Source organism: Eurosta solidaginis, chromosome 1, assembly GCF_040869045.1.
Source record: "Eurosta solidaginis isolate ZX-2024a chromosome 1, ASM4086904v1, whole genome shotgun sequence".
In the NCBI taxonomy this organism is placed as follows: domain Eukaryota; kingdom Metazoa; phylum Arthropoda; class Insecta; order Diptera; family Tephritidae; genus Eurosta; species Eurosta solidaginis.
In genome coordinates, this window is record NC_090319.1 from 8,134,278 (window position 1) to 8,157,299 (window position 23,022).

Here is a 23,022-nt window from a genome sequence, read left to right on the forward strand (position 1 = left end):
CTCAGACCGAGTTACCGTATTTTATTGAAAAATTGTTCACAACAAAATGTCAAATCTTTTTTTTCATGGGGCTGCCACCCTGCAAAAACTGTTGGATTCGTGTTCCATTTTCTTCATGTTGGAGTACTCTAACAATTCTCCTTTGCAATGCGTTTGCGGACCACCATCAGCCGATCATTGTTCGTTTTTTAACGACAGTGATCACGACACGATGACGATCGAACAGAGTTGCCAAAAGTAAAATATTGCATGCAAATAACTAATAATAAAATTTTACTTTGGCAACTCTGATAAAATGCAACAGCGCACTGGTTTTATGTATACATACTAAAGTATGTATAGATAAATATTAGTTTCTTTATTCACGCAAATGCTAAATAACATAAGAATATTCGTAGTATAAAATATAAAAGTTGTATTGCCCCTCTTCATTTACTTTTATTTTAAATTAAATTCACTTCGATAATTCTTTCCGACACAATTCGTCTTTAGTACTTTGGCATATGATCCTCTGTGGGTGCTCCATGGAGTACTACTGTGAAAGTACTTTGGAAAGTACTCTCACGTATGTACTCTATGGAATACTCACAAACAAAGCGAGAGTGGGATCACCTACTCCTCTCCTAGGACATCGCAATCCCTACAAGAAACGCTGATAGTTTTACTAATACACTCACACTTGTAATTGACAATGCTGATCCTGCGATGACGTAAACATTGATACTCAAATTTATGTATGTTCCTTTGTTCGCTCACGCATGTCCGCATGTACCCAACGACAGCCTATAATCATGAAAAAGGACTCAAACTGGCAAAGCTTCGGACACCTGGTACAGAACAAAAGAACATACAGCATATACCATTATGCATGTGAGACAGATACATAATTCTCAACGGAATTTTATGTATGCGAGAACAGTTTATCCGATTTAATCATCTTGTCACTACTGACTGTCATATGACAATCAAATGATTATCACGGTTGTTTTGTTATTTTTTAAATTCCGCCATTTTCAACCGACGAAAACCATATAAAAAATAAGTTTAAAAAATGAAAAAGAGAGCATTTCAAAGCTCCATGCTAAAAGGAAAAAATGGAAAATAATATTAAAAAATACCAAAAGCTGTCGGAATGTATGGGGCGCACTCAAAAATTGATACGCGAAAAATAATAGTGGTTAGTATTGATTCATTTTTAAATGTGTTTCCGCATGAGGAAAGCGCTCTTCTGTTGTTTTGTTATTTTCTGAATTTAAATTGAACATTCTGAACTCGAATTCTTATAAAACTATTTATTTTAAACAAATAAGAAACACGTATGCTTTTATCACGTACAAAATTAAAACCGTAATGAAATAAAGTACTTAAATAAAAAGCAAAAAGCATTGTTTCATTTTTGGCGGAATATAACAATGGTCATTTATGATAGTATAACAGTCAAACCTGATATCTACAGTAAACTATGATTTATGACACTTTTTGATAGTTAGAGTGTCAGCACTGATCCAGGAAAAGGAATGAGAGTGAGCAGTACGGCTATATACTTAATCAGTAGGCCATGTAGAAGGAGACAAAAACTCACACGCACACAGTTGTTTACATCACATTTGCGCAAGTCCCCTTAAGTTTGTGATAGAAAGTTTGTATGAGGCGCTGATCGTTAGGTTGACATTGCTGACAATCAGATGATAGTCAGTATTTTTTTAGGGATGTTAATTAGAGCACATTTTTTGTATGAATACAGATTAGATTTGGAGCAGGCCTATACTCCCAAAGGAGTATTCCTTACATTATTTATAGAGTACTCGCGTTTTTTGAAGGGCAGTCACTACATCATTGAGGAAACTAAGACCACGTTTAAACACTAATCTAGAATAAATCCACTTTAGTAAATCTAGACATATGTTTGGCTCATCTCATCAGCTGATTTTATTTATTTTTTTTTCATTCCACTGGCATATGGATTGTCAAAAGGAGATGGCAAACGCAAAATCTAACCAACACATTGACAATTATTTACTGCCGTAGTGGTAAATTGTTTTTTAAAAATATTTTTACTTCAATTTAAGTTATTTTTTAGCAAAGCGTCTAATTTAGCGCATTATTTTCCCACAACATACAAGAATTACGAAAATTTATGTTTCCTCTCGATTCCATTCGCACAATACCAACACAGATTTTTACAGTCTAAATAAAAGGTATGTTGTTGCTGTAGAGATAGTTGAACCATGGTGCAAGCCATTGGAAATAGGTTTTAAGCTATAAATTTTCAAGTTTCTCCTTTATTTCGTGCTCCCATTTGGAGATGACACTCTAAAAATGGTCACTGGAATAGGAAAACAAGTAAGGAAGGTTAAGTTCGGGTGTAACCGAACATTACATACTCAGCTGAGAGCTTTGGAGACAAAATAAGGGAAATCACCATTTAGCAAAATGAACCTAGGGTAACCCTGGAATGTGTTTGTATGACAAAATAAGGGAAATCACCATTTAGCAAAATGAACCTATGGTAACCCTGGAATGTGTGTTGTACGATATGGGTATCAAATGAAAGGCGTTAATGAGTATTTTAAAAGGGTAGGGGCCTTAGTTCTATAGGTGGACGCCTTTTCGAGATATCGCCATAAAGGTGGACCAGAGGTGACTCTAGAGTGTGTTTGTACGATATGGGTATCAAATGAAAGGCATTAACGGGTATTTTAAAAGGGAGTGGGCTTTAGTTCTATAGGTGGACGCCTTTTCGAGATATCGCCATAAAGGTGGACCAGGGGTGACTCTAGAATGTGTTTGTACGATGTGGGTATCAAATGAAAGGTGTTAAAGGTTATTTAAAACGTAGTGGGCCTTAGTTCTATAGGTGGACGCCTTTCGAGATATCGCAATAAGGGTGGACCAGGGATGATTCTGGAATGTGTTTTTACGATATGGGTATCAAATTAAAGGTATTAGTGACGGTTTTAAAAGGGAGTGGCCCCTAGTTGTATATGTGAAGGCGTTTTCGAGATATCGACCAAAATGTGTACCAGGGTGACCCAGAGCATCATCTGTCGGGTACCGCTAATTTATTTATATATGTCATACCACGAACAGTATTCCTGCCAAAATTCCAAGGGCTTTTGATTTCGCCCTGCAGAACTTTTTTTCTTCTACTTAATATAGTAGGTGTCACAACCATTTTACAAAGTTTTTTCTTAAGTTATATTTTGCGGCATTAAACCAATCCAATTACCATGTTTCATCGCTTTTTCATATTTGGTAGAGAATTATGGCATATTTTTTCATTTTTCGGAATTTTCGATATCGAAAAAGTGGGCGTGGTTATAGTCCGATTTCGGTCATTTTTTATACCAAGATAAAGTGAGTTCAGATAAGAAAGTGAACTAAGTTTAGTAAAGATTTATCGATTTTTGCTCAAGTTATCGTGTTAACCGCCGAGCGGAAGGACAGACGGTTGACTGTGTATAAAAACTGGGCGATTTCACCCATTTTCAGAGAAAACAGAAGCACAACATATAGCAAGCAGTTAGTTGACCTATTTAGGTCTTTTGCTATGGAACAAAAAATATATTTTACACCTGAAAGACCGATAATACCGATGATTGATCTGCTCTTTACGAACAGTGAATCCATTTCAAGTGAAAAATTGGAAGAGAATCAGATTTATGATCACGAAACCATACAGTTCAATATCAAGTTAGACAGAGAATTTCAAATGTGAGCTAAAAGAACCATAACATCTTGGGAATATTATGCATGTGATAGTCTTGTCAACAAATTACGACAGGTTAACTACTCTGGCTTTGAGAATATCAGTGTCGAAAACAAGGTCTCATTCCTAAACAATACATTATCGAATGCAATGACTACATTAACATACTCAAAAGAAATCTCTGTGAAACTTATGAACAAATGGTACGACTCTGAACTAGCGAATCTGCACAAATATAAATTCAATCTATACAAAATAGCTCAAAGAACAGGTGAATGGAACGAATACAACCATACAAAGCGTAGGTATAAACGTCTGATAAAGATTAATGGAACAAAAAATCGCATATAATGTTGGGAATAGTAAGGCAATGTGGAAGCACTTGAAGAAAAGCATATGTATGTCCAAAGAAAATAATGGAATCAATAAAATATTGATAAACGACCAACTATATACTCAGGAGAATAAAATAGCCCAGTCCCTCAATAACTATTTCATTGGCAGCATAGTCGAAATCAGCTCGAATATTCCAGTTAATAACAATAACGTAGCATTTTCGGCTGTTGAAAGTAGCACTCTTACTTTCAAATTTCAGAAGGTATCTTCTGCAAGCGATATACTAGAAATAGTCAAAAATAAAATAGGAGGGAAAAAAACTTATAACTGAAGGAGTCATAAGGGGCTCTATAACATACACGGGATACATTTATACTCAAGAATTAAATGAAAGTCTAGACAAAGGAGTAGTTCCTAACCTATGGAAAACTTCAATTATGGTACCAACAGAGAAAGTCAAGAATACTATAAGAGCTGATGAGATAAGACCTATTAACACGTTAGCGTGTGAGGGAAAGATACTGGAAACTGTAGTTAAAAACCAGCTAGTGAAGTACCTAGATGATAATAACGTTATTATACCGCAGCAATCAGGCTTTCGGAAAAAACATTCTTGTGAAAGTGCCTTGAACCTTGTTTTAGCTAACTGGAAAGAAGATCTGAGCAGAAATAAAGATATAATAGCTGTATTCCTAGATTTAATACGTGCTTTTGAGACTATTGATCAAACATTTATTGCTAAAAAAACTTTATAGCATAGATGTTACTGAAACGGAGCTAAAATGGTTCCAAGACTTTATCATGAAGAGAAGTCAAGAACTGTAATTGGACCATCCCTGTCTGAAAAAAGAGAGGAGCCTGTTGGACTTCCGCAAGGGCCTGTCCTGGCACCTATATTGTTTAATATCTATATTAATGATATAACCAATTCTCTAAAGTACTGTGATATTAAACTTTTTGCTGACGATACATTGTTGATGCTTAGTGGAGATAATATCACTGAAATATATATAAAATTACAAGAAGACTTAAATAGAGTATATGATTGGTTATGCTCGAATAGATTGAGACTCAATATAAGCAAAACAAAATGTATGGTTATTTCAAGAAGGAATTTTCAAAACAATGAGTTACCACTTCTAAATATAAACAACGAAGCTATTGACAAAGTCAGTACTATCAAGTACTTAGGAATAAAAAGTAAGGAAGGCTAAATTCGGGTGTAACCGAACATTACATACTCAGTCCTGACTCTAGAATTTGTTTGTACGATATGGGTATCAAATGAAATGTGTTAATGATAATTTTAAAAGGGAGTGGGCCTAAGTTCTATAGTTGGACGCCTTTTCGAGATATCGCCATAAAGGTGGACCAGGGGTGACTATAGAATTTGTTTGTACAATATGGGTATCAAATGAAAGGTGTTAATGAGTATTTTAAAAGGGAGTGGGCCTTAGTTCTATAGGTGGACGCCTTTTCGAGATATCGCCATAAAGGTGGACCAGGGGTGACTCTAGAATTTGTATGTACGATATGGGTATCAAATGAAAGGTGTTAATGAGTATTTTAAAAGGGCGTGGGCATTAGTTCTATAGGTGGACGCCTTTTCAAGATATCGCCATAAAGGTGGACCAGGGGTGACTCTAGAATTTGTTTGTACGATATGGGTATCAAATGAAAGGTGTTAATGAGTATTTTAAAAGGGAGTGGGCCTTAGTTCTCTAGGTGGTTGCCTTTTCGAGATATCGCCATAAAGGTGGGCCAGGGGTGACTCTAGAACTTTTTTGTACGATATGGGTATCAAATGAAAGGTGTTAATGAATATTTTAAAAAGGAGTGGGCCTTAGTTCTATATGTGGACGCATTTTCCAGATATCGCCCTAAACGTGGACCAGGGGTGACTCTAGAATGTGTTTGTACGATATGGGTATCAAATTAAAGGTATTATTTATTTATTTATTTATTTATTTATTTACTTGTATGTCTATTATACAGCAGACACTTAAGAATATAGTACAACTAATGTAAATTAAGTATTACTTAAAAAATAAGTTTTTAGTTTGAACTGTAAAACCGATTTGGTATACGTAAAATCTAAATCCAGAAAATTTGAGAAATAGTTGTAATGAGACATAATTCTATTCAAGGGAGCGTTAGCACCATAGATTGTTCTGTTAAGTCCAACACGAAAACCAACAAAATTTCGTAAATTTCTGCAGGGCACATTAAAGTTAACTAGCTGAAGTAAGGAAGGACAATCTATCCTGCCAGAAACAAGATCCATAATAAATGTAACCGATAATAGCGTTCTCCTATCGGATAACGATACCAAACTAATTAATGGACAACGAGCAACGTACGACGGAATCTGTTCAGTAAAGTTAAGAGAGCGTAAAGCAAAACGAACAAAGCACTTTTGGACTTTCTCCAGACGATTTATGTGGACTGAATGGTATGGTCTCCAAATAACAGCTGCGTATTCCATTTTAGAACGGACAAAAGCCGAGTACAAAAGCTTATAGGTATATGGGTCTGAAAAATTAGAAGAGTGGCGTTTCACAAAGGCAAGTGTTCCAAAAGAATTTGTAATTATGTAGTTTAAATGAGTAGTAAAATTTAGTTTGCTATCAAAATACAAGTAGCAAGTATCCAAAGGCTTGACCATTTTAGAGTAAGTAACTTTGAAACACTTGTTAATATTTATATAAAGCCTGTTCAAGGCGCAATAATCTAAAAATTTATTAAGTTCACTTTGAAGCGCCGATGAATCACGCGAGTCACTTATTTCAGAATATATTTTAAGATCATCGGCATATAAGAGAAATCTAGACGAGTTAAAACAAAAAGAAACGTCATTAATAAACAAGATGAATAATAAAGGACCTAATATGCTACCTTGAGGTACACCAGATGTAACAATGAATGGATCCGAGAATGCCCCATCTATAGCAACCATGCAACTCCTGTTATGTAAATAAGATTTTATCCATTTGAGGATACTGGAATGAAAACCCAGGAATGCAAGTTTCTCAATGAGGATTACGTGAGAAATTTTGTCAAACGCCTTAGAAAAATCAGTATAAATCGTATCAAGCTGAAGACCATTACGAAAGCACGAATGGCAATCCTCAGTAAAGACTGAAAGATTGGTAACTGTCGAGCGTGCTGCCACAAATCCATGCTGATTTGCGCAAATTATATGTTTCACATGAAAATAAAGTTTCTCTTTTACAATGCATTCAAATAGCTTGGCAACAGACGACAACTTGGATATAGGCCTATAATTTAAAATATCATTTTTATTTCCACTTTTAAAAATAGGGGTAATAGAAGTGCTTTTCCAATCATCAATGAAATTAAGTATTAATGAGGGTTTTAAAAGGGAGTGGCCCTTAGTTGTATATGTGAAGGCGTTTTCGGGATATCGACCAAAATGTGGACCAGGGTGATCCAGAACATCATCTGTCGGGTACCGCTAATTTATTTATATATGTAATACCACGAACAGTATTCCTTCCAAGATTCCAAGGGCTTTTGATTTCGCCCTGTAAAACTTTTTCATTTTCTTCTACTTAATATGGTAGGTGTCACACCCATTTTACCAAATTTTTTTCTAAAGTTATATTTTGCGTCAATAGACCAATCAAATTACCATGTTTCATCCTTTTTTCGTATTTGGTATAGAATTATGGCATTTTTTTCATTTTTCGTAATTTTCGATATCGAAAAACTGGGCGTGGTCATAGTCGGATTTCGGCCATTTAACATAAAGTGGGCGTGGTCGTTCTCCGATTTTGCTAATTTTTATTAAGCAGACATATAGTAATAAGAGTAACGTTCCTGCCAAATTTCATCATGATATCGTCTACGACTGCAAAATTACAGCTTGCAAAACTTCTAAATTACCTTCTTTTAAAAGTGGGCGGTGCCACGCCCATTGCCCAAAATTTTACTAGTTTTCTATTTTGCGTCATAAGTTCAACTCACCTACCAAGTTTCATCGCTTAATCCGTATTTGGTAATGAATTATCGCACTTTTTCGATTTTTCGAAAGTTTCGATATCGAAAAAAGTGAGCGTGGTTATTGTCCGATATCGTTCATTTTAAATAGCGATCTGAGATGAGTGCCCAGGAACCTACATACCAAATTTCATCAAGATACCTCAAAATTTACTCAAGTTATCGTGTTAACGGACAGACGGACGGAGGGACTTGGCTCAATCGAATTTTTTTTCGATACTGATGATTTTAATATATGGAAGTCTATATCTATCTCGATTCCTTTATACCTCTACAACCAACCGTTATCCAATCAAAGTTAATGTACTCTGTGAGCTCTGCTCAACTGAGTATAAAAATCGATGATATACTCAACTTTATTGAGCACATCGATTACACGGTTGAGAAAATAGCCAAAAAAATATATTTCATGCAAAGAACCTGCAAGTACTTAAGTAGACGGTACAAGGTTGTGGTTTACAGATCGATAATCGAACCTCACTTCATATATTGTCCAACATTATTCTTCATTATGAGAGATAACCAAATTTACAAATTGCAAAAGCAACAAACCCGAGCTACGCGATTTATTCTTAGGAAACGTTATGATACACCTATCAGAGATATGCTCGCCACTCTAAATTGGCTAAGCATTAAACAGGTACTGTTTTATCATACGACGAATTTTATTAGAAACATAATAGAAGGCAACTTGCCTGACAATTTGAAAAGTAACATAAAAAATGTAAGAAATGTTCATTCCATAAATACAAGAAGAAATGATTTTACTCTACCTGCTTATAGAACAGAAGCAGACAAATGTAATTTGTACTATAAAGGATTAAAATTCTACAATGAATTACCAAATGATGTTAAATCTAGTAACATAAGAGAATTTAAATACAAATTGTACAGTTACTGTAGGACACTGCCATTCTAGTGCAAGATGGGCAAACTTTCGAATCATCAATAGCACTGCATGCATCCCGATTACTCTACGCTGGCACTAGGAAGTTTTCCCACGTATGAAAAAGTAGCCGAAGCTCATACTGTAACGCATCACTCATCCTAGTAAGTGCATCGCCGTTCAGATGTTGCCTTCGCACTTCAAATACGTTAACAGCGTCAGATACAACTCTCAAAATCCTTGCATTGGTGTCATTCGTCTGCTACCCATCCCTCACTCCATTTGTGCAGTCAATAGATGCAGATAAATTAATTTAATTAGATTATATATTAATTACTATATATAGGTATAAGCTAGGCTTAGTATAAGCTGTAAGAAATAAATAAATTAAATTGAAATTAAACAGTTATCGTCATAGAATCTATGCACCTACCAAATTTCACAAGGATTGGTAAATTTTTGTTCGACTTATGGCCTCAAAAGTATTCTAGACGAGTTAAATGAAAAAGGGCGGAGCCACGCCCATTTTGAAATTTTCTTTTATTTTGTATTTTGTTGCACCATATCATTACTGGAGTTGAATGTTGACATAATTTACTTATATACTGTAAAGATATTAAATTTTTTGTTAAAATTTGACTTTAAAAAAAATTTTTTTTTAAAGTGGGTGTCCGTCATCCATTTTTGTAAATTTGTATTTAACACACATATAGTAATAGGAGTAACGTGCCTGCCAAATTTCATCATATCTTCAACGACTGCGAAATTACAGCTTACAAAACTTTTAAATTAGCTTCTTTTAAAAGGGGGCGGTGCCACGCCCATTGTGCAGAGTTTTACTAATTTTCTATTTTACGTCATAAGGTCAACGCACCTACCAAGTTTCATCGCTTTATCCATCTTTGGTAATGAATTATAGCACTTTTTCGGTTTTTCGAAATTTTCGATATTGAAAAAGTGGGCGTGGTGTAGTCAGATTTCGTTCATTTTAAATAGCGATCTGAGATGAGCGCCCAGGCATCTGCATACCAAATTTCATCAAGATACCTCAAAATTTACTCAAATTATCGTGTTTACGGACTAACGGACGGACGGACATGGCTAAATGAATTTCTTTTTTCGCCCAGATCATTTTGATATATAGAAGTCTATATCTATCTCGATTAGTTTATGCCGTTACGAATTACCGTTATGCGAACAAAGTTAATATACTCTGTGAGCTCTGCTCAGCGGAGTATAAAAATAGCTTTAAAATGTGTTATGGGAAATCTAGTTATTTAATTGCCGATTGAGGGTTATTCGCAAATTACATGTAACATATATAATTTTTGACAATACATACCTTTGCTGTCTCATCCAAAAAAATATATATTTTTTTATTCTAAATTTTTAATTTTTATATGAAATCAACATAAATTATTAAAAAAAAGCGCCCGATATTTTTTTTGTGAAATAAATGCAATTTCTAGAAAGAAGCGTCGCAAGGAAAATTTGGAATAAAAAATCACTGAATTATTTTGTAGTAAAGTACATGAAATTTATTGAAAAAGGTTCATTTTCTGTTATTTTCGTTCGTTAGGACAGCTAACAACATCTGGAAGCAGTCATTTAATACGATAAAATGGACGCAGGCCTGTGTTTGCGAAAAGTGAACAAATAAAATTAGTACGTAAAAGTAAAAGTGAAATAATACAAAAATAATAAAATTAAACACATGAAAATAGTTGCTTGTGGTTTTATACACATTATATATACACACATACATATCTTAATATATAACAATCACGTGTCACTATGTTTAACCGCGATGGACTCTTAAACTACTGAACCGATTTTGAATTTGTTTTGCACCTCGTCTGTAGTTTTATCTAACTTGAGGAATAGGATATATCTCAGTTTATAGTCGCAATATTATTTTATTGTAAATTTTCTTATTTGTTTATACGTAATAATAAAATGTTACGAATGCGCACCGGCAGTCACATTTTCAGGGGTGTGGATATACTTCCGTGTAATTGGTTGGTGTTTAATGAAACAACATGCTTATCAATAAAAAATATTATAGCGAATGATATCAAGTATAGCACATCACCAGGCCCGCCGAGAGGGTGGGGGAGGGAGGGTTTCTGAGGGGGCCCGCGATTTAGAGGTACTATGACATTTTTTTTTAATTCAGGAGAGTCTTTAGTTGTTGCATGTGCAATTTTTAAGCCGAATTTCAAAAGCAACGTAAATCTGCATTTCGTTTTAATATTATAGTGAAGTGTGAAAAATAAAAATCTATATATATAAAAAGAAAGGCTAAAATGTTTGCTAGTTGGTCGCCGGTGTTTGAAGAGATGCATCAGTCGATTTATTCAAACTTTCACACAAGTTGCGTAAACCTCACGCGGTGGTTACTGCATAGGTCTGGTTGCGATCGACGTACAGGGTCTAGAGATATAGGCCGAAACGTGGACCCGAGTACCCCTAGAATGGGTTTATAGAATATGGATAACAAATGAAAGCTGTTGATGAGTGCTTTAGTAAGGGGTAATTTTCATACCCCTGGATGACTAGGGTCTCGAGATATAGGCCAAAACGTGGACCAGTGAATGCCTAGACAGTGTTTATACAATATGGATATCAAATGAAAGCGGTTGATGAGTGCTTTAGTACAGAGTAATATATTATCCAGAGACGGACTGGGACTGAGATTAGGACTAGGACTGAGACTCGGAGTGGGACTGGGACTGGAATAAAATACATACCACCCTATGGGACAGGCAGTAAAGGATGCAGAAGAATGAGAAGGAATTGAGAGAAGAGAAAAGAGAGAAGGAGATTGAGAAAGAGTTAGAATGACATGAAGATGGAGATAGAGATAGATGACGCGAAAAAGACGGAGGAGGAAGGAGTGAATAAAATAATTAGGAAAAAGTGAAGAGGGGGGAGGGCAGAGTCAGGCGGAAAAAGCTTATTAAAATGTATGCAGATAGGCCAAATTTAGGGCGGGACAACGCCTGCCGGGTCTTCTAGTATCTAAATAAAAATAAATGTAAGGCGCGATAACCTCATAAGAGATCCAAGGCCGAGATTCGGGACCTAATTGTATTATGCCGACTCCGAACGGCATCTGCAAGTCAGATGAAATTTCACTCAGAGCTTTTCATGGCAGGAATACACTCGGAGCGCTTGCCAAACACTGCCGAGGGGTGACCCCGCTTAGAAAAATTTTATTCTAATTGAAAAGCCTTATTTCTAAAATTTTGATGTTGCTGTGCCCGGGGTGTGAACCCAGGGCATACTGTGTGGTAGGCGGAGCACGCTACTAGCACACCAGGGTGGCCGCCCATACATTAAAAAGCAGGTGTCCAAATTAAGTGAAATTTGCTATACAATGGCCTGTTTTTTTTTTACACGTATATACGTCTACGTTTGCGGGTAAAAAAAAACGCTTATCCTCACTTAGATAATGCTTGGGAGACCCATCTAGCGGCAACTAGCTACAGAAAATGCTGCACCGGAAGGCGCAGACACAAACCTCTGGTGGACATAGTGTATAAGATATAGCTGAATCGGTTGCGATGAATAGTGGATACACACCGGTTGTAGAGGAAATACATAGAATTAGTGTAGAGGTGAAATAAAGACACATATTTCAGTTGCAACTGAGTATAATGCGTATTGAAATTTAGGAGTACTAATTTTCTGCGCAATTTCAAAATTGTAGACAAAGTTTAACGCTTAGCAGTCCACATAAAGTCAAAGCGTATATGTATATAGATGTAAAAAAAACCGCAGTCAATTTTTTCTGCATTTACTTCAGAGCGTATAAAAAGGCTCATCCCTACAGCAGCAACATATCTTTGAGGTTGAGTTTTATTTATGTTTATAGGTATGTCACCGTGCTGCCACCTTGTGTGGTTCCGTCAGGGAGAAAATATAAGCTATCATCCGGTGGCAAAATCCTGAGCCAGATAAATAATTTTGCATGTAAATGCAACAACAACGATTTGAGCCAGATAAATCCAGATAGAAGTCTGGTTCAATTTGTGAGCCAGATAATTTGTTAATTACTTCTTTTTAGGTTGGCAACGCGGCCTTTAATATACCTACTTTTTCAAAAATCGATGTCGCTGCTTAGCCCTTCGCCGTATGAGTTAAATGAAAAACAGCGGCAACATCTGCCTATCACATTTCACCTCTGTCAAAATTTCACGACATCTGCTTCTCAAATCTCTCAATGATCCAGAGCATTCCCGTCATAGTGTACAAGTACAAGTGTGTTGACTTATCTGTCAAGCATTCTGACAGGCACTCGCTGGATTCGGAATGACAGCGAATTCAAAATGGATACCATTACCGAGTGCGCCGAATGATTGAAAAATTGAAAAAGTCGATACGATTGGTAGTCAAAAATGTTGTCGTTGAGACCAAAAATGCGACTCTAGACCTGAGATTTCCATCAGGTGAGCGAGGCTGTTTGTAGTTTTGACGTTTATCGCTTAGTGAACACACTTGTATAGGTACACTATGATTCCCGTGAGAATTGAGCGTGAGCCGGAGCCATAGTGTACCTATACCAAGTGTGTTCACTAAGCGATAAACGTCAAAACTACAAACAGCCTCGCTCACCTGATGGAAATCTCAGGTCTAGAGTCGCATTTTTGGTCTCAACAACAACATTTTTGACTACCAATCGTATCGACTTTTTCAATTTTTCAATCATTCGGAGCATTCGGTAATGGTATCCATTTTGAATTCGCTGTCATTCCGAATCCAGCGAGTGCCTGTCAGAATGCTTGACAGATAAGTCAACACACTTGTACTTGTACACTATGGTTTAGGCACGTCATTGTTTACTATTGTTACGTTCCAATGAAGCGTGATCCAGATGCGGATAGAAAAATAACATGCATATGCAAAAACAAATTCCTCGTGTTCCAATGGTACATGAAACAGATATGGATAGAGATTTAACATGCAGATGCAACAAAAATGTGATCCATATGGCCATATGGTACACATTGTTGTTGCATTTGCATGCCAAATCTCTATCCGTATCTGGTTCATGTACCATTGGAACACGAGGAATTTGTTTTTGCATATGCATGTTATTTTTCTATCCGCATCTGGATCACGCTTCATTGGAACGTAACAATAGTAAACAATGACGTGCCTAAACCATAGTGTACAAGTACAAGTGTGTTGACTTATCTGTCAAGCATTCTGACAGGCACTCGCTTGATTCGGAATGACAGCGAATTCAAAATGGATACCATTACCGAATGCTCCGAATGATTGAAAAATTGAAAAAGTCGATACGATTGGTAGTCAAAAATGTTGTCGTTGAGACCAAAAATGCGACTCTAGACCTGAGATTTCCATCAGGTGAGCGAGGCTGTTTGTAGTTTTGACGTTTATCGCTTAGTGAACACACTTGTATAGGTACACTATGATTCCCGTGAGAATTGAGCGTGAGCCGGAGCCATAGTGTACCTATACCAAGTGTGTTCACTAAGCGATAAACGTCAAAACTACAAACAGCCTCGCTCACCTGATGGAAATCTCAGGTCTAGAGTCGCATTTTTGGTCTCAACAACAACATTTTTGACTACCAATCGTATCGACTTTTTCAATTTTTCAATCATTCGGAGCATTCGGTAATGGTATCCATTTTGAATTCGCTGTCATTCCGAATCCAGCGAGTGCCTGTCAGAATGCTTGACAGATAAGTCAACACACTTGTACTTGTACACTATGGCCGGAGCTGTAAACATAGTGTACAAGTACAAGTGTGTTGACTTATCTGTCAAGCATTCTGACAGGCACTCGCTGGATTCGGAATGACAGCGAATTCAAAATGGATACCATTACCGAGTGCGCCGAATGATTGAAAAATTGAAAAAGTCGATACGATTGGTAGTCAAAAATGTTGTCGTTGAGACCAAAAATGCGACTCTAGACCTGAGATTTCCATCAGGTGAGCGAGGCTGTTTGTAGTTTTGACGTTTATCGCTTAGTGAACACACTTGGTATAGGTACACTATGGCTGTAAAACTCACTGAAAGACGGCGATAGACGTCCTCAGGACAAAAAAAAAAAATAGTTGCTCAGCTGTGTACATTTGTTTGCTGGAAAAATCATCTTAAATTTTATAGTTATATATAGTGGATGCAACTAAGAAATGAGTCAATCAAAAACTACAAAGTCTGCGCCTTTCAAAAAACAGTTGTCTTTGAGTACATTCCTTGAAAGCAAGGGTCTACAAGCCAAAACAAACGATCGGTTTGCTAATGGGAAAACGCCTATGAGTGGAATTGAAACTAGCGCGAAAATATCTTTGTCTAATGAAGTTATGGCAAAATCTACTAAAAATGGCGAAAGTGCAGCTTATGCTCCCCTATCTAACCAAAAATCAGCAAAAATGTTGAATCCCATATTTCTAGATTCGTCAACGGATGACGATAGAGAGGATGACGACGAGAAGCCATCAACATATCGCAGCACAAGAAAAAGTGAGGGATCAAAAGCATTTGTACAACGTTATACATTTGATGACTGCAGTCAATCACCACTTGCGCCTGCTATAAAAACCAATGAAAATAAGAAACTACTTTGGGAAACGCAGGATACCGCAACTACAAATAAATACAGTGCAGTGGACGTAAGCCTAGAATCATATGGTTCTCAGTCACGAATGCCTGATAAATATTCTGAAAAGGATCTCTCACCAAAAACCTCCTCCGAAGATAAGAACAAAACGATGAGAAGTGATCAAGAAACCCCAAAAAAGAATAGTAAAAGAAAAATGGAAACAACGGGATGCCAGGAACATGTCGAGCGAAAGCATGATACCTTTTCATCGGTAGATATCAAAAGTTCGCCTAATAAAACATGTAAAAATGAGCTGATCGACTCAAAACGTAGTGAACGAAAAAAATTAGCCAATGGAAGTCAAAGGAAAGAGTCGCCCTTTCCAAGTTTAGATGAAGCTAAATCTGTATATAACCCCAAAACTCATCAAAAAAGTCAAAAGTCGCCCACAGAGAAAGAAAATCAAAGAAAGCTGTCTAATGGATCTCCACGAAAAGTTTCAAATAGGGAAAAATATGATGATACCAAATCTGAGAACCTGCGAAACAGTCGAGATACACCCACAAGGAAAGCACAACTTGATCAAATAGCTTCAACACCATCAGCAGAAGAGGAAAACTGTAAAGTCCCTATAACAACAAAGGAAAGTTCCGTGCTAAAACCGAAAATTTTATTTAATACACAGTTGCTTGAGTATTTAAACACAGTTGAGAAAGACTCCACTTTTCAAAGAAGTACACAAGATGTAAGTTGAGATAAAACGATATCAATTTCATTAAGTACTGAGGCACTGCTACCTATAGTTAGATTTGTTGTGTTAATCATTTTCCTATTCCAGGCCACAGACTTAGAGTTGAAAATTAGTAGCAGTTTTTTCAAATCAACCTATGTTGATATATTGGAAAAATATGCGCAAATTATTGACCAGATTCCTGTTAATTTCTTTGAAAAATTTGATGGCTTCGATACAACCATTTTTATACGTTTAAAAGCTTTGCGAAACAAAGTTAGAGCACGAACGAAACTTGTACAAACTGAATTAGAAAAGCGGGCGATACGCGCAAAGCAAGCCCCGCTAGAAGATGCTTGCGATTTGGATTACGATGCCCTAGAAGAAGAAGAAATGCAGATGCGCGAGGAAAGTAAACTTCAACAACAACAAATAGGAACTGAATCAACGACAAGTACGCCACAGAGTATTCTTAGTAATATACAAATTACACCTCAATCTGCATCAAATAGAAAATATCAGCGAAACACTGCAACTCCCGACTTACACGATATCTTTGGTAATAAAGTGGATAAAAGTGATACCGATGATGATGAGCTACAGCAGCAAGCTTATTTAACGCAGGCCATACATTTAGATCACGAAGAATTAAAAGATATATCAAAAGAAAAATCAAGTTTAAAAAAAAATAATCTAAGCTCAGATGAAGATGATTTAGAGGCTTTACTTGCTGATATACACGGTCAAGAGGAATTGCTACGCGGAAAATCAACTTTCGAAGATCAAGCTAAATCGAAGAAAGATCTGCTTAAATCTAAAAACGAAGTATCTCCTGAAGTAAAAATTTCAACAAAAGAGTTGCAACAATGGTCAACACAAACGGATGATGATGGCTGGCAAGTTTACGATCCAGAAAAATTTGAAATAGCTGCATCACAGGCAATATTGCTTGATTCACCTGTAGCTAAATCATCAGTGCCAAATAAAAATAATGATACAGCGACAATTAATATTACAATAAGCGAAGATGAAGATGACAGTATTCTCGTTCCCACAACAGTTAAGTCTAACTACGTTATGGACAGAGACTATCAGCCCGGAAGAAATTCAAAAAATTTGCGTGAAGAGTTTATGCCGTTAGCACCGCAACAAAATAATATGAGCTTAGCCCAGCAAGACGATATGCCATCCACAAGTGCTGCAAATAGATTAGCAAGTCTGTCACAAAATCGCACTATTTCAACAAATTTGTCATCAACTGTTAAAGCGACGGTACAAAAGGTAGCTGGAAATTTCCATGCAGACACACATAATGACGGTATCACAGGGGAGTTCGATTCCTGTAATTATCAGCATTCACAACAAGTCAGAGAGGCATTAAGTAGTAATTTTGGTTTGAAAAGCTTTCGACCCAACCAATTGCAAGTTATCAATGCTGCCTTACTGGGACATGACTGCTTTGTACTAATGCCAACTGGCGGCGGAAAGTCTTTATGTTATCAGCTACCAGCGTTGCTTACCGAAGGTGTAACATTGGTTATTAGTCCTTTGAAGTCCTTGATTTTGGATCAAGTTAACAAGTTGGAATCACTTGATGTGAGTAGCTAGAATGAAATTGTTATAACAAGTGTATATAAAAGTATTTTTAACAACGTTATATTAGATCTATGCAAAAAGTTTGTCGGGCGCCACAACACTGCAAGAAGTACGCGCTATATTTTGTGATTTAAAAACTAGTCCACCACGTATCAAAATACTCTATGTAACGCCTGAAAAAATTTCAAGTTCACCACAATTTCAAGATATGCTGGATGATTTATATGCCAAAGATTATATTAGTCGTTTCGTTATTGATGAAGCGCACTGTGTATCGCAATGGGGTCATGATTTTCGCCCAGATTACAAGCGTCTTGGCATACTACGTAAACGGTTTCCTAAAGTGCCAACCATGGCTCTTACAGCTACGGCTACACCCCGCGTACGCACTGATATCCTACGTCAATTGCATTTGGCACATCCTAAATGGTTTTTATCTAGTTTTAATCGTAGCAATTTAAAGTATTCAGTGTTGCCGAAACGAGGTGTTAGTACATTAGATGATATAAAAGCTTTCATAAGAGGGCGTCCATCTAATTGGAGTGGTATAATTTATTGTTTATCGCGTAAGGAATGTGAAGAGGTGGCAAATAAATTACATGCAGCTGGCATAAAATCGCTAGCGTATCATGCCGGTTTAACAGATACTCTACGTGAGACGCGTCAAAAGGATTGGTTGAGTGGTAAAGTGCGTGTGATTTGCGCAACAATAGCTTTTGGAATGGGTATTGATAAACCAGACGTACGTTTTGTGTTGCACTACTCGTTACCAAAATCCATTGAAGGCTATTACCAAGAAGCAGGACGTGCAGGTCGTGACGGCGAAATAGCTCACTGTTTACTTTACTATAATTATTCGGATATGATGCGTATGAAGAAATTATTGGACTGTAAGTTTGATAAAAATTAAAATATTAGACTTACATATGGCTCACGTAGATCAATAAGGAGTCAAAACTGAACTGTATTCTCCGTTACTAATACCACCATTAATCCGGGAGAAAATATTTTGTAAAAAATTAAGTTGGTTTTGGCGTTTTGTGATCATTCGAATTTTTTGAGCTGATCGCGGCTTGATCTAGGTGTGCGATATGTCCCTAAATAAAATATTCTTAATATTTACAGTGGATAACACGGTTGCAATGGATGTAAAGAAGATACATTTAGAGAACTTGAATCGAATTGTGGGATACTGTGAAAATGTAACAGATTGTCGACGTGCTCAACAGCTAGATTATTTTGGTGAGCATTTTACAAGTGAACAATGTCTGGAAAGAAGAGATACAGCATGCGATAATTGTCTTAAAAAGCAAAGTTACCAGGTAATAATAATAGGTTTTTCTATATCGCTTCTAGAGCCTGCCTAACAACAACAGCCTGCCTAAGTGCCTGTCCATCCTCTTTTAAATTATACCAATGAAATATATTCAGAAAGAAGAATCTTGATAAAAAAATTCAATTATATTCTAACATTGCAGGAAATTAATGTGCTGGAACAGTGCCGAAAAGTTGCGCGTGCTGTTAAGGACATATGTAGTGGGCGGGCGCGTTTCACTCTTCTATACGTAGGTAATCGGTTGGTCTGCATGTTCACATAGTCTTTATGTTAATAAAAATTATATTCTTATTGTCAGCTGATGTGCTTAAAGGTTCTCTAATTAAACGCATCGTAGATTGCGGTCATGATAAAACGGCACATCATGGCGTTTTCAAAGATTGGGACAAATCAGATGTACAACGTTTAATGCGCAAAATGGTTTTGGATGGATTTCTACGTGAGGACTTAATATTCTCCAATGATATTCCACAAGCTTACGTTTATTTGGGTCCAAAAGTACATACGCTTATGCAAGATTGCATAATACTCACATTTGCACTTTCCCGTAAAGATGCTCCGAAACGTGCCCTTCCTGGGTTCGGTAGTGCAGTTGCTTCGCCAAGCGATCCAGCAGCAGCTGGTGCAGCACAATTGCGTGCCATTTACGAACGTTGCTATTCGGATCTTTTAGATTTGTGCCGTACAATAGCTGCTGCACGTAGTGTAACAATGGCTAGTATCATGAATATACAAGCATTAAAAGCGATGTCCGAAACACTGCCAGAATCAGAAAGTGATATGTTGGGCATTCCGCATGTAACCAAAGCTAATTTCGATAAGTACGGTAGTAAAATGTTAGAAATTACGCGCAATTATGCTGCAGAGAAACTGTGCCTTTTAATGGATTTGGAAGATGCTCATCAGCGAAAAGCTAGCGAACAAGCATCCACAAAAGCGCGTGTACCTGCAAAACAAACAAGTTACGATTCGGATGATATTGAAGGTGATTGGGCAGCGGTGGCAGCTTCCCAGGGTGCTACACAAACTAGTGGTGGTTATAAACGTAAGCGTGCATGGCGTGGTGGTGGTGTTAAACGTGCTAAAAAGACAGCAAGCTGGGCGCCGGGTGTTAAGAGTCCTGCGAAACGTGCGAAAGCGAGAGTTCGCAAAACTGCATCCCCTAGAGCGACACGCGGAAAAGGCACCACCACCAGGGGTGGTAGAGGAGGGGGAAACGGTGGGGGTAATTCCTGGCTGTGTAAAAAATCAAGTTCTGGTGGTGGTTTCGAATTGATGCCAATTCCAAAACCGAAAATAGCATAGCGAAGTGAACTATTATTGTATACTAAAATATTGTTTTCTGTTTTAATAAAAAAAGTGTTTTTGTATAAACGAACATATCTAATATAAATACAATTAAAAATGGTTTTTAAATAAGTTACAATTGCCTGCATATGTTTATTGTGAATCGCTGGAACTAGAACTAGAGCTGTCTGTGGACATAACTTCCACATCATCTTGTGAAGCTTCCTTGTGTGAGCGTGTTTCCAACGCTACTGAGTTTCCTGTAGAAGTCATTGACATATGCAATTCACCCAGATTATTCCAGTTGAATTGATTTTGGAAAGTAGTTGGCACTTCAGCCATACTTCGTTGTGCATCAAGCACATTATTTTGATGAGACACGCCGCCACCATTGATATTCAAATCAGATTTGCCTAGGAAACCATTACGCATTTCTATATCGGTAGGATATGGTCGACGCACATCTCCAATACACCATGTTAATGGTGCACTAACGGCATTTGCCGCGCTAATGCGATGTGCGTATTTGATAAGTTCTTCTGAAGATACGGGACGCTTCCTTGATTGATTAATACTAGATAATTTTTGACGTGCTTGAAAAATAGCCGTTGCAAGTAAATGTTCGGCTTCCTTCAGTGATTTTTGTAGCTTTTGTATTTCGCGATCCTGCACAAGGTTTTAATTACGAAAATATTAAATGAATATATAAGATATAAAGCTGATTTATGGAAATAATATGTCGGATGCGCCTATTTGCACATGCACATTTATGGAGGAAAATCGCCGCAAGACGTATACGATCATAACGAGACCATATCATCAACGCCGCGGTAAAAGCTAATAACTTCATCCCAATTGGATAACAACGTAAAATTTTTCAAAGGTATTGAAACTTTATGGGGCAGTTGTTCATAATTTGATTGGAATTAGCAGGTTCCAGGTAGAACTTCCCGACACCTTGTGCCCTTTCGTTTACCTTTTTTGTCGCCAAAATTTTGCAAGAAATAACCTTTTGCGCAAATGGTGCTCTTCTTACAATGATGTGTATAACTGTATTAGTTTCGAATGTTCGATTGCTGCTTTCCATACTGCTATACTCTAGTGCTTAGCCTGATATTTTAAAATTATTATTACTTCGTTAATTGTTGATTAATATGTTAATTCTATATATATCTGTTCTATTATAATCAGTATTCGATTACTCTGTTTGTGTCGGCTTTAAATTAAATTAAATAAATAAATAATTTTTGGCGATTCTGCAGCACCAAAATGTCGGTTTGAGAGATACCTGGGGTTAGCAGGCAGATCTGCAAAGCAGTGCACAGAACTTCCTTTTTCTTTGAATTCCGGTTATGGCTTGACGGCAAATATTGACAACTGTATGTATTGCATTTGTTGTTGTTGTAGCGATAAGGACACTCCCCGAAGGCCTTGGGGAGTGTTATCGATGTTGATGGTCCCTTGCCGGATGCAGATCCGGTACTAAGCCCGACCATTTCGGGAACGATTTATTATGACCACATGCGACTTTCTTGGCCTTGCATCTGTCGTGGATATCGATTTTAGAAATCCAAATTGACAAGACTCCTAGACTTTCTAGTTTGTTTTTGTGCATAACTACTATGGGCTTCGGAGTCAGTGCACCCGTACGTGTCATGTGAAAATAAGCATTATCTAATGTATGTACTTACATGAACTTCAACTTTGGCACGCAATTCATCCATTTTTTGTTCAATTTTTGCTTGCTCGTCTGCAAGCTCTAGCATCTTGCGAAATTCCTCATCCTTGGACACCATTAAATCCACCAGCGCAGCGTGCTCAGCTGTAGAAATCTTTTGGTGTTTTGGCGCAACGGTATTTTCGATGAGCTCCCTGTTGAGTTGGAAGAGCATTATTTATGATTGTGGGGGCATTCATTTTAAATGCTCAGAAACTTACTTTGATATTAGCTCGATGTCGTCCAATAGCAATAGTAAACGTTCCTTCGTGCTTAAATGAAATGACATTTTCGCAAGGCAATAATAAGTTTGTCGCTTACATTCACTTTTCTGTATTTATAAATTACGTAAATAATTTAAGAAAACTTTGTCTCGTAAGACTTTATCTGGCTGAAATATCTTTGTTTACTCTAGTAGAGCTGGATTTCGATTCGATTCTTTATCGATTTAATCGATCTTTTTTTAGAAATGTAGAATCGATTTTTTTTAATCGTTCGAATCCATTGGCATCTAAGTTTTCATCACTATCTACTTTACGGACGCTTGAGGAAATACCAAAGAGGATAAATATAATAAGAGCCGTCACTCGTTATTTTTTAGGCATGTACTCGATGTAAACTGTGAGCATTGTTTACTATATAGTTTGGCAGCTTAAAAAGAGGTTTTGTTGCGAATAGAGTGGAAGGCAGTGGACTAGGCAGTCGAATGTCATATAATGAAGGAATGGTGTTCGGAATTTTTTCAAAGTTAAAAAAAAAAATGATAAAGCTTTAATATAAATAAAACTATTGTTTTAATAACAATAAAAACGCCTTATATATTCTA

The 23,022-nt window shown here is 36.9% G+C and overlaps 2 protein-coding genes across 2 annotated transcripts; one reads left to right on the forward strand and one right to left on the reverse strand.

Annotated features, from left to right (window-relative positions):
• The first annotated feature begins 14,990 nt into the window (after nt 1-14,990).
• Blm (Bloom syndrome helicase) lies at nt 14,991-20,618 on the forward strand. The gene is made up of 6 exons (XM_067779127.1): nt 14,991-16,275; nt 16,369-17,856; nt 17,924-18,746; nt 18,982-19,178; nt 19,335-19,425; nt 19,491-20,618. The coding sequence occupies exons 1-6, from the start codon at nt 15,121-15,123 to the stop codon at nt 20,495-20,497; spliced, it is 4,761 nt and encodes a 1,586-aa protein (XP_067635228.1). The 5' UTR covers nt 14,991-15,120; the 3' UTR covers nt 20,498-20,618.
• On the reverse strand, nt 20,500-22,605 carry MED4 (mediator complex subunit 4). Its single transcript, XM_067779137.1, has 3 exons — nt 22,418-22,605; nt 22,171-22,351; nt 20,500-21,145 (listed from the first exon to the last, which is right to left on the reverse strand). The coding sequence occupies exons 1-3, from the start codon at nt 22,483-22,485 to the stop codon at nt 20,633-20,635; spliced, it is 762 nt and encodes a 253-aa protein (XP_067635238.1). The 5' UTR covers nt 22,486-22,605; the 3' UTR covers nt 20,500-20,632.
• Between the last annotated feature and the right edge of the window lie 417 nt (nt 22,606-23,022).

Bases quoted from the DNA above. Each gene is read 5' to 3' on its own strand.
- MED4 (XM_067779137.1), bottom strand. From the start codon at position 22,485: ATGTCATTTCATTTAAGCACGAAGGAACGTTTACTATTGCTATTGGAC. The intron at 22,352-22,417 runs GTAAGTTTCTGA...CCAACTCAACAG, and splicing joins GACATCGAGCTAATATCAAA to GGAGCTCATCGAAAATACCG. The intron at 21,146-22,170 runs GTAAGTACATAC...AACCTTGTGCAG, and splicing joins GTGCCAAAGTTGAAGTTCAT to GATCGCGAAATACAAAAGCT.
- Blm (XM_067779127.1), top strand. From the start codon at position 15,121: ATGAGTCAATCAAAAACTACAAAGTCTGCGCCTTTCAAAAAACAGTTG. The intron at 16,276-16,368 runs GTAAGTTGAGAT...TTCCTATTCCAG, and splicing joins TTCAAAGAAGTACACAAGAT to GCCACAGACTTAGAGTTGAA. The intron at 18,747-18,981 runs GTAAGTTTGATA...TAATATTTACAG, and splicing joins TATGAAGAAATTATTGGACT to TGGATAACACGGTTGCAATG.